Genomic DNA, 11,984 nt, shown 5'->3' with positions numbered 1-11,984 from the left:
ACACACCTAATCTTGCAAACATGTCTTGGTTATCCAACGTTTCCTCACTGAAGCAGCAAGTGACTGCTCAAGTGACTCAAGGTCTCCTCTCGGCTTCGAAACTATTGGAGTCCGATGAGGATGCAATAATTAAGAAAGTTCAAAAAACCCATAAACCTCAGGGTCGCCAAGTTGATAACCTTGACGGTTTATTCAGCATCATTGGCAAAATCTTGCTTCATGACAATCCCAAAAGTGATCATGATGTTTCCAAATGTATGTTCAAATTTCTCTTCTCCATTCTTAATAGTTAAAAATTATGAAATACTGACATGAAAGTAATTATTCTTTTGCAGGAAAAATCAGTAGTGCATGAAGTACCGGCTTCCCCATAAACAAAATCTGCTGCAAGGTTTTCTTGATAACCGATGATGATATATGATTGCATTAAATTCTTCCTTCATTCATATAATTACATTAAAGTTTAGTTACTGATTTTGGAGTCACTGACGAATCTTTGAACATGTTTGTAATCTACAGCTAGCATGCAATTGCACGGATAGAGATGCGGAAGAAACAACTATGACGATTCTCGAAAAGAACTTCAAAACTATCTGTGGGATGAAAAGCTGGTTATTGTGGCAGCTGCTTTTGCAGTGAATTATGGTGAATTTTATCTGCTTACTCAGCTTGACACTCCAGATCAGTTGCCAAGAATATGGCTTTCCTTAAGCAGCTGCAATTCATCAAGAAATTGGCAGTGCATCCCAAAATCTCTCTGGAGCAATTAATGAGCTTATCCACGCCATAATGACTGTAATCAAATGTGTTCTCCAGTTCAGTGTTCTAGATCCTAAGTATTTTGAAGCTGAAGAACAACCATCTGCCCCGACTGAAATAGCCAGAGCTACCTACTGGACGATTTATAGTGTTGTGACCTGCAGCTCTTATATTGCTAAACTTGTTGGGTTGAGAAATCAGTAAGTCTTGGAATGCTTCCTTAATCCATTTTTTTATTTCCAAGTAAATAAAACAGTAACCAATTTACTGTATTTCAGGAACACCATGGCAGAAATGACATCGCAACTGAAAACGCTGGCTTCTAAAGTTAGTAGCATGCAGAAAGTCCTGCAAGTTAAATTTTCTCATCGCAAACATGAAATTGGTAATTAAGCCCTTTATTGGCCATTCTAACGACCTTAACAACCCCTTTTCGGAATTACTGAATAAAGATCACCATTGGGATATTGCAGAAACTTACAAGTGGCTCATCAATCGTTTCAACACATACCAAGACCATACCATCCTCAGCGACTTATTTGACGTCGAGGGTGGGAAGACAGCCCTTGTGGTAGGCCATGACAACAAGAAAGAGGTTCGCAATTTACCCAATTTCAACTCTGACACTTCCCAGCATCTCACTTGTTAAGTATTACAAGTTATAGTTTTAAAATTCTTTTCGAAACAAATGCAGGTCGATATTAATTCGCTAAAGGGCTCCAACGTGTGGCTGCTCATATCTGGTCCTGATGCCTGTCATGCAGAAATGAAGACTCTTACTAAATTGTACCTAAAACTGCAAACCAAGGAGCAGAATAGGTATCATATAGTGTGGCTTCCAATTGTGGACGAGTTCAATGAACGCGAGTTTTCGTCATTGCAATCCCTGATGCCTTGGTACACAGTGCGAAATCCTAAAATCATCAAACCAGTGGCCATTAGGTACATCAGGAGGTATGGAAATTCACAAATGAGACAATTCTGGTGCCACTGCTTCCAAAGGACATTCAAAATCCCTTACCCCTCGTACTCTTGACCCGCTGTGGATATCAGGAGATTTGCTCAGCCTATTCTCTATTCACGATCCAAAGAAATCACTGTGGCATCAGAATCTGCAGATAACCCTGGATCTACTTCTCGGAGGAATTTATCCAGAAGATTCAGTAATTTTACATTCCTATAATTTATATTAATAGTTTTTTTCATAAGATAATAAATTTTATTTTTAATTAGACTTCAATTGGAGTTTGAACTCATAAAACTTTTTTTATCAAAACTGAGTCAAGAGATCATTGATTAAATTTAATTTAGCTTTTAAGTATTTTTAGTAGACTAATTAAAATATGAGTGTATATATATCAGTCAAAGCTAGCTTCAATCTTATGCCTTTACGGAGGAGAAGACATCAAGTGGATCAAGGACTTCACCACTATGATAAATCAGGTAAAGAATTCCACAAAGATCACCATAGATTTGGTTTATGTGAGCAAGAGCAATGCCATCGATCATTACAACAATGCCATTTTTTATTTCATCACAGCAAAAAAGGTTGGTGGATACTGGAAAACTGGTGAAACACAGAGTTGGCACTTTTGGACCCGATTGGAAATCATCTTTTCTTGGGGGATACGAGATGGCAAGAATGCTAAAGAAAACGATACCATGAAAGATGTCATGTCTTTGCTAAGCTTCAATGGCAGCAACAAGGGATGGGCTGTGTTTGGTCAATTAGTATCATCTCATAAAGTGGTGAAAGCCACAGAAGAAGTCGTTCGGGATGTGTTGGTAGGGATAAATAACTGGTGGAAAGCTGGCACGAACATTGATTCTTTTGTGCTAGAACTCAACCAACAGATCGAATAACATCTTAAGGTCCAAAAACACCATTGTTATCACATTGTTCTCCCCACCACTGTTCCAAGGGTCCCAGATGAGATGATGATATGCGCAATTTATGATCGTAAAATGGGCAAGTACCTGATGTACCGTTGCTATGAGTAGTGACCAAGGTTGGCTTGTTATGGTGGAGGTGATCACCGGCCATCTGGCGGTTCGTTAAAAGAATAAATAATTAATTAATGCGAGAATTTTCTTGCATTGTAATTTAGGATATTCTGTGTTTTAGTGGTTAATGTCTAGACTGGACGATTAACCAGTCTCCATATAAGTTTGCGCTTGTGTATGTTAAGTCTAGCTCTATACGAGCTAAGTAAGTACCTAGGTATGTTGTGCAATAAACCTTGAATGCTTGCAGTGCAAACACCTCCCCAGTTTGGTGTGCTTCAAAGGAACTATTATAATAAAACTTGAAGGCTGTGTTAAGCCTCTATCTATATATGTGTCTCTTTGTTCTACGTAATTGCTAATTAAGGGGTGACTCAATATTTTATTTACTTTTCTTCTTCTGAAATTCAGTTGCTCATTTCATCCACAAAGACCTATTGTAATGGAATTTAAAGTTGCATCTGACTTCAAGAATTTGCAGCTTTTGAAATTGCATATTTCAAATGAAATAAAGAATTTCAGAGGATATTATATGTTTTAGCTATATCCAGTAATTAAACCAAACAGACCTTTGAAAAAAAGAGAGAGAAAAAAATAAATAAAACTTGATATCCTTGGTTCCTCCAGAGGAGAATTGAGGAAAAAAATGCATTTTTCAATTCATTGCATCTTACCCAAAAGATTTCCCCTCCAATTTGGAGGAGAATGGAGGGAAATTACTACTATTTATATGGAAATTATCTCATTAGCCTTCTACATCTCCCCCATCATTTCTGCTCTTCTCTCAGCTGTTCATGGTCACTTTTGTGAACTTTTAGCTTTTAGATGATGTTCATCTATGTGGTTGGATTGTTTTCAGAGAAGGGAAAGATGCAGGAGCTTCCCAATTTGCAAGCTGCATTGATCCTTGGTTGGTAAATAGACTCACTTGTCTTACTGCGGTCTGATTTATGATCCAACAGAGACTGAAAGTTGTCTAACTTATATTCAGCAAATTGTATCTAATTATATCACACAACAAATTGTTAATTAAAAATAAATTTGATTCAAGCAATTTGCATAATTGTATGCTATAAAGTGATCAATTAATCAATAATTAACTATATCTTTAGAATATTGGCCAATGAATGTATAATGATATTGACAAAAATAATATTAAACCTCAAAGGCAAAATTATTATTTTGTTTTTGAAAGAAAGAAAAACAATCATTATACTTATATTTGAGTAATTAACTTAGATATAAGAAGATAAATGAGGGTATAATAAGTATTCTCCCTCCTTTTATATAGGGTAGAAATTATATTCCTCTTATATTCTAATAATTTATTTAAACATCATATATAAGAGAAATTTGATTTTTTTTTCTTTTATTTTCTATTCAATTTCTTTCGTTTCCTTCACAATTAAGAATCATATCTATTGGCCTTTGGGTGGGGATAACCCGGTGGGCGACATCTGCCAGGATCTCTTCAGTTCATGGTGCTTGGGCTGCTACTCTATAAGGAGTTAGAGTTGTGCCTCTACTAACAGCTTAAGCTTTTAGCATAGTGGTAAGCGCTTGATCCTAAAATTAGCATCAAAGCTTGTCTCCCTTGCTTGAGGGTTGAACACCTTAGAGAGATCCTATAATGGCTGGCACATTTAACACAGCTAGTATCCTTACACCTTTAGTTGAAGGACACTCTATCACTAGACCACCTTTGTTTAATAGTTCTAATTATTCTTTTGGAAAGTTAGGATGAGAAACTTTGTACAATTTGTTGATATTGAAGCATGGCAAAGAATTGTTAAAGGTCCTAAAATTCCATTAGAATTACATGCTGATAGTTATAGAGAAAAACTTGAAGAGGAATATAATGAACTTGATTGGAAGAAATTTTTTTCAAATGCTAAAGCTTTAAATATTCTTCATAGTACACTTGATGCAACTGAATATAACCGTATTTCAAGTTGCACATCTGCAAAGAAGTGTGGGATAAACTTGAAGTCTCTTATGAAGGGACTAATCAAGTGAAGGAATTACAAGCCAATAGACTTATTTGAGAGTATGAGTTTGAGATGAAACCTGGAGAAACCATTTTAGGAATGAGCACAAGATTTACTGATTTGGAGAATGTCCTAAAATTACTTAAAAAGAAATTCACTGAAGAAGAATTAGTTAAGAAAGTCTTCAGGTAACAACAAACATCATCGGAAACAAAATTAAAATTGATATTTCACACCAAAGAATTCTCCAAATTCACTTATGATGGTGATTAGTTCTCTTATTGCTCATGAAATGCTTTATGACAAGAATAAGAGCAATGTGGATGATGAAAAGAAAAAGAAAGGATGTTATTTTTTATGGCTTGAAATTTTTGGATATGTTTTTCATGGGTCCGAATTGAGATCTGACCTGAAAGTTTCATGTTTTTGCGACCCGATTCGGGAAAAAAGTGAGATCTGTAGTGGTAGCACAGGGCATGGGCTGATAGGCCTAGGCTCGAAGCCCACCATTAATCTTGTTGAAGTGCGGGGCAACGCCCCTCTATATGAACTTGATATAAATATTGCAATATTCTACCCTTTACGGTAGAGTTATGAGATATTCGGGAAACACACTAGGGTTAGAGTTTGAGAGTTCTAATTGATTGTATCTTGCTCTTTTCAGAGAAGGGAAAGATGCAGGAGCTTCCCAATTTGCAAGCACGCATTTCATGCAAGCTGCATTGATCATGGTTGGTAAATAGACTCACTTGTCTTAATGGGTCACGATTTATGATCCAACATAGACTGAAAGTTGTCTAACTTATATTCAGCAAATTGTATCTAATTATATCACACAACAAATTGTTAATTAAAAATAAATTTGATTCAAGCAATTTGCATAATTGTATGCTATAAAGTGATCAATTAATCAATAATTAACTATATCTTTAGAATATTGGCCAATGAATATATAATGATATTGACAAAAATAATATTAAACCTCAAAGGCAAAATTATTATTTTGTTTTTGAAAGAAAGAAAAACAATCATTATGTACTTATATTTGAGTAATTAACTTAGATATAAGAAGATAAGTGAGGGTATAATAAGTATTATCCCTCCTTTTATATAGCGTAGAAATTATATTCCTCTTATATTCTAATAATTTATTTAAACATCATATATAAAAGAAATTTGATTTTTTTTTTCTTTTATTTTTTCTATTCAATTTCTTTTCGTTTCCTTCACAATTAAGAATCATATCTATTGGCATTGGGTGGGGATAACCCAGTGGGCCAGCATCCTGCCCAGATCTCTTCAGTTCATGGTGCTTGGGCTACTACTCTATAAAGAGTTGGAGTTGCACCTCTACTAACAGCTTAAGCTTTTGGCACAGTGATAAGCGCTTGATCTTAAAATTGGTATCAGAGGGGCACGAGCTGATAGGCCCGGGCCCGACGCCCACCACTGATCTCCTTGGGGGTACAGGGGCAATGCCCCCGCAGTATGTACCAGTATAAATATTGTAATATTCTACCCTTTGTAGTAGAGTTGTGAGATATTCAGAAAATACACTGGGGTTAGAGTTTGAGATTTCTGATTGATTGTATCTTGCTATTTTCATCATAGTGGAACTTTTTCTCTTGTCCTGCTTGTAGACATAGACCTTGCGGTTGAACCACGTTAAATCCTGTGTTACTATTCTTCTTTTTTCAATACTGTGTGATTGTGCAATTTGCGTGTGTGCCTTAGATTTGCGTGCTTGTTATAACAAAGGAATTGCCTTGAAATCAAACAAAGAGGATGAGATAAGAAAACTATAGCTTTTAAGGCTGCCTCAAGTGATAACTCCAATAGTTTAAGTGATGAAGATGATATTGCCATGAATGCAAGAAAATTCAAGAAAGCATTCAAAAAGGGAGGTTCAAAATATAAGAAATTTCTAGAGAAGTATTCTCCCAAAGGTGAAACAAGCAAGGATCAAAGTGAGATCAAATGCTTCGAATGCAACAAACCTGGCCACAACAAACCAAATTGTCCTAAAATAAAAAAGAAGAATTCAAAGGACAAGAGCAAGTGAGCATTAGCTGCTAGCTGGAAGGATAGCGATGACTCTTTAAGTGATAACTCAATTGACAAAGAGGTTGCACACATTTGTCTCATAGCTCTAGAAGAGAATAAACTAGAAAGTTCTCACCAAAGAGAAAGCAACAATGAGATAAATAATTCTAAATCTCTTAGTATTGAAGAATATGAAGATGCATTGCCAAAGTGTTTGAAGAATACAAAGTTTATAAGAAAAGATGTTCTTCTTTAAACAAAGAAATTGCTTCTTTAAGATTAGAAAATATTTCTATGAGTATTGCTATGCAAGAAAACAAGTGTTATAAAAATCAAATGCTTTTGTTTGATGAGTTGAAAAAGGAGATAGAAGATTCAAAAACTACTTGTGAAAAATTCATTGAGAAAAATAAGGTTTTTAAAGCTAAGGTGGAATCTTTGATAAATGATTTAGCTAAATTCACCAATGGCACATAAATTCTTAATACTTGGTTCTCAAAGATTATCAAATTAAAAATCTGGTCTTAGTTATGATGGATTCATGCATTATGGAAAATACAAAAATTTCTTTGCGAAAGCTTCATCTTCTTTATTACCAAATATTATTTGCTTCTATTATAATCAAAATGGTCATATGGTTCGTCATTATCCCATAAGGAAAGGTTCCTTAAAGGTGAAAAAGATATGGGTACCTAAAGGAACAGTTTCTAATGTCTCTAAGGACCCAAATTTGCTTGGGTACCTAAGAAATAGTCAACTAATTTCAGGTATAAACTCGAAGTAGGTAAGAATATGAACAGTGGTATGTTGATAGTGCTTGCTTAAGGCATATGACTGGAGACAAAGAAAAATTCTCAAACCTTACCATGGAAAGTGGTGGACATGTGAGATTTGGTAACAAAGGCAAAGCTTACATCATTGGAAGTGGTTCCATTAGGAAGAATTCAAGCATAAAGGATGTTGCACTAGTTGAAGGTTTGAAATTCAATCTTCTTAGTGTAAGTCAACTATGTGATAAAGGTTACGAAGTTATTTTTAAGTCTTCACATTATGAGATTAGGAGTTTGGATGATGATTATACATTGTTCATTGCACTTAGAAATGAAAATGTATATTTGCTTGATTTGAAAGATATTCAAAATGGAAATGAAAAGTGTCTTGTGTCTTTTAAAGAAGATAGTTGGTTGAGCATAAAAGACTTAGTCATGCTAGCATGCATGTGATTTCAAAACTTTTAAGATATGATCTTACTAAAGGTTTGCCAAAAATTAATTTTGAAAAAGATCATGTTTGCAAGCCTAGTTCTCTTGGAAAACAAACCAAAGTTTCTTTCAAACCAAAGATGTTGTTTCTACATCTAGACCTCTTGAGTTATTGTGTCTTGATTTGTTTGGTCTTATTACACCTATAAGTCTTGGTGGAAAAGCATATGCTTTAGTCATAGTGGATGATTACACTAGCTATACATGGACATATTTTCTTGCATGCAAGGTTGAAACTTTTGATGTATTTACAACCTTTTATAAGAAAGTACAAAGTGAAAAAAGCTTAATCATTTCCTCCATTTGAAATGACCATGGGAGAGAATTTGAAAAACAATCTTTTAATGAATTTTGTTCAAACAATGGCATTTTTCATAACTTTTTGGCTTTTAGAACTCCACAACAAAATGGAGTTGTAGAGAGGAAAAATAAAACTTTACAAGAAATGGCAAGAACAATGCTTTATGAAAATAATATTCTAAAATATTTTTGGGCAGAAGCTGTAAACACTGCTTGCTATATTTTGAATAGAGCAATAGTTAGACAAATTTTAAAGAAAACTTCCTATCAGTTGTGGAAAGGCAGAAAGCCTAACATTTCTTACTTTCGTGCATTTGGTTATAAGTATTAAATTTTAAATAATAAGAAGGATAACCTCAAAAAGTTTGATGTGAAATTGGATGAGGGTATTTTTCTTGGATATTCCATACATAATAAAGCCTATAGAGTCTTTAATAAGAGAATTTTGTTAGTTGAAGAAACTATTCATGATGTTTGATGAAACTAACTTCTTGAAAAGAAAGATTATTTGTAATGATGATGAACTAGGTGGAACTTTTGGAATAAAAAGGGATGAGACTCAAAAGTAACAAAGTCATCCTATTAATGAGCCTCAAAGTGCAAATGCGAATGAAATTGTCAATGAAAATGCAAATGAGAAAGATCAAGAAGGTGATTAAGAAGTATTGCCTAATATTGAAGAGCTCCAAATTAATGAACCACTTCATAATGACCTACCTTAAGAGTGGAGATAATATAGAGATCATCCAAAGGAGGACATCATTGATAACCTTTCACAAAAGATGATGACAAGAGCTTAACTTCAAAAATACTTTGGTAATTTTACATTTATTTCTCAATTAGAACCAAAGTCTTATCATGAAGCTCAAAGTGATAAGACATCCTATGGATGAAGCAACAATTAGAAGATTTTAGTATAAAGGTTGATCATGTTCTTATAAGGTGTGATTACACTAATGCCATCAACCTAACCAAAAATCCAATTTAGCACTCTAGATCAAAGCACATATAGGTTAGACATCACTTTCTTAGAGATCATATTCAAAATGGTGACATTGAGTTGGAGTTTATTCCTACATAACAATAACTTGCAGACATTTTTACAAAACCATTCAATGAGGAAAATTTTTGTAGGATTAGAAGAGAACTTGGCATAAGTGAAGCTATTGAATTATATATGCTGCATTTGATATGAATTTGCTGCTTAATTTGGTTGAATATGTGTTTAGTGTTACATTATGCATATATGTGTTTTTAGTTAACTAGTTTTCTCCCTACAGTTGTTTAGTTTTTTACCTATATAAAATTTAGCCATCTAGATTTCAAAATTAGTTAACGAATTTTGATTTTGTATATATTTGCAAACACGCCTATTTTAAAATCGGTTTCTTTTTAATGAGTATTTTTGCTCTCTTTATATTTTCCTTTGACAAATATACCCCTAAGTAAAGTGAAGTGTCTTTTATATCTTTAAAGGGTAAAAATGGCTTTTAGCAAAATGAAATTTCCCAGTTCTCCGTGAAAATCAGTTTTCATTTTCAAAATTTGAATCTTATTCACATTTTTGGTACCTGCTATCCATCTTTTCAATCAATCCTTAAAGTTTCCTTATTTTTTGCTGCAAATTGATTCTCCATTACCTTAGATACCCAAATTTCTCTCAAAACCAAAAATACCCAATTTTTTTCTTCAAAATCCCTGAACACTAAAAACCAATTCTTGCTCAAACCATTACCTTTCTCTAAAATCCTTCAAAAACCAATGGCAAGGGTAAAGCAAGTAGGGGTGAGCACTATTCGGTTTAAACTGAAAAATCCAACTAAACCGCCTTAATTAGATAATTCGATTCAGTTCGGTTCGATTTTGTATATTAAAAATTTTAGTTATTTTGATTCGGTTCGATTTTAGAGAAAAAAATTGGTTTGAATCGAACCGAACAGAATAGTATTTTTTATTTTTGAATTAATTTATTTTTATGGTAAATTTATGAATTATATGTAATTATATATATATAAATTGCTTAATTTCATTGATTAATGGTTATTAGGTTCAAATTAAGGTTAAAATCACACCAAATAACTTGAAAATCAAGTCTAAATTAAAAAATAAGCAAAATTCGAAACTGATCAGTTTGAACTGAACTGAACCGAAATAAAGCGGTTCGGTTCTATTCGGTTTTTCATTTATTTCAGTCCAGTTCAGTTCTAAAATATAGTAATTCAATTTTGGTAATTTAATTTGGTCCGGTTCGGTTTGAACCGAATACTCACCCCTAAAAGCAAGTGCCTCATAAACCTAAAAAATTCTTGGGTGGTGCTATGAAAGCTGCTGGCAGATTCAAAAAAGAAAAAGAAGAAGAGACTAAAGTTGAGGATAGTGATGAAGAAACAGAGACAATGGTAGAACTAGTGAGAAAGAGGAAAGGCAAGGTATTACTGAAACTTCCAAGAAAAAGAAGAAAGTTGAGAAGGCCCCTACTCCAAAACCCTTTCTACAACAGAACATTTTTAAACCAAGGTATATCAAATGGGATTCTTTCTATGGTTTACCTTATGAATTTGAGGATCTATTTACTTTTCAAGGCTAGATGGAATTTTCTTAGTTTAATGAATTTTATGGCCCCTATTTGATTCAAGAATTTTACGGAAGTATGAAAGAAGTTATTAAAAGAGAAAGTTTTAGTGTGAAGGTTAAGAAGAAGAGTAAGGTTATTGATGTTGATTTTATAGCCTCCGCTTTAAACCTTCCTAATGATGGAAATAGAATTGGAACTTTTAATTGTCTATATTTCCAAAGGGTACACCTGAAAATAACATGACTGATATTAGTCTAGTCCCTCAAAATTTTAGGATTTTGCAATCCTTCATTAGATGTTTGCTTAATCCTAGAAGTGGTAGCCATTCAAATGCAAATAGCCTTTATTTATGCATTATATGGCATTTGGTTAACAAAATCAAGTTTAATTTGCCATATTTGATTTTCAAAGTGATTGCCAAGTCTAGTAAGTATCGAAGATTGCCATATGGTATGCCTTTAACTCTAGTATTTCAAGCTATGACAGTTGATTTAAGTAAAGAAAAGAAGTATAGCAACCCTATTCATATTAAGGAGATCTTTAAGGATGATGATGGTAGGAAAAGAAGAAAAGAGAGAAAAAGCAAGATGAAGAAATTGAGATTGAAGTTGAATCTGAATTAAAATCAAACTCTGAAACAGAATCTGATATTCTAGTAAGTAAGTTGAAAGAAGGAGGTTCTAAGATAAATGAAGGGAAGAGTTCTAAGAAGGAAAAGAAAAAGAAGTTGAAAATGTCAGAATTTATGAAAATGGCTAAGGCAAATCTGGATATGATGAAGGAAATCAAGGAAATCAGTGGATTGAGTTTGATTATTTTGGACAAATCTCATGAATTACAATAAGTAATTATGGCTGAGCAAAATGCCAAGATGGATATGTTGATTGATAGAATGGATAGGCAGGAATGGTTTATGAAGAAGATTGCCCAAAAGTTATTTGGTGAATCTTTTCAAAAGTTTGGAGACTTTGGAAGCTACCCACATGGTACTACTGGTATTAGTAATGCAAAGGAGGCTGGTTCAAGTGGAGTAAAAATTTCTGAAATAAAAGA

At 33.6% G+C, this 11,984-nt stretch overlaps 2 protein-coding genes across 2 annotated transcripts; both read left to right on the top strand.

Moving 5' to 3' along the window:
• The first annotated feature begins 20 nt into the window (after positions 1-20).
• Positions 21-1,795, top strand: LOC131169319 (protein SIEVE ELEMENT OCCLUSION B-like). Its single transcript, XM_058128530.1, has 5 exons — positions 21-255; positions 716-959; positions 1,038-1,144; positions 1,233-1,354; positions 1,454-1,795. Exons 1-5 carry the CDS (start codon positions 21-23, stop codon positions 1,793-1,795), a joined length of 1,050 nt encoding a protein of 349 aa, XP_057984513.1.
• An 8,879-nt stretch (positions 1,796-10,674) lies between these two features.
• LOC110642273 (protein PXR1-like) lies at positions 10,675-11,775 on the top strand. Its single transcript, XM_021794259.2, has 2 exons — positions 10,675-10,785; positions 11,491-11,775. Exons 1-2 carry the CDS (start codon positions 10,675-10,677, stop codon positions 11,773-11,775), a joined length of 396 nt encoding a protein of 131 aa, XP_021649951.2.
• The last annotated feature ends 209 nt before the right edge of the window (positions 11,776-11,984 follow it).

The sequence above is a fragment of the Hevea brasiliensis genome, chromosome 10, assembly GCF_030052815.1.
Source record: "Hevea brasiliensis isolate MT/VB/25A 57/8 chromosome 10, ASM3005281v1, whole genome shotgun sequence".
Lineage (NCBI taxonomy): Eukaryota > Viridiplantae > Streptophyta > Magnoliopsida > Malpighiales > Euphorbiaceae > Hevea > Hevea brasiliensis.
The sequence above is the reverse complement of the archived record's forward strand: the minus strand, read 5'-3'. Positions and strand labels throughout refer to the sequence as shown.

Bases quoted from the DNA above. Each gene is read 5' to 3' on its own strand.
- LOC131169319 (XM_058128530.1), top strand. From the start codon at position 21: ATGTCTTGGTTATCCAACGTTTCCTCACTGAAGCAGCAAGTGACTGCT. The intron at 256-715 runs GTATGTTCAAAT...TTCCTTAAGCAG, and splicing joins TGATCATGATGTTTCCAAAT to CTGCAATTCATCAAGAAATT. The intron at 960-1,037 runs GTAAGTCTTGGA...ACTGTATTTCAG, and splicing joins CTTGTTGGGTTGAGAAATCA to GAACACCATGGCAGAAATGA.
- LOC110642273 (XM_021794259.2), top strand. From the start codon at position 10,675: ATGAAAGCTGCTGGCAGATTCAAAAAAGAAAAAGAAGAAGAGACTAAA. The intron at 10,786-11,490 runs GTATTACTGAAA...TGATGATGGTAG, and splicing joins TGAGAAAGAGGAAAGGCAAG to GAAAAGAAGAAAAGAGAGAA.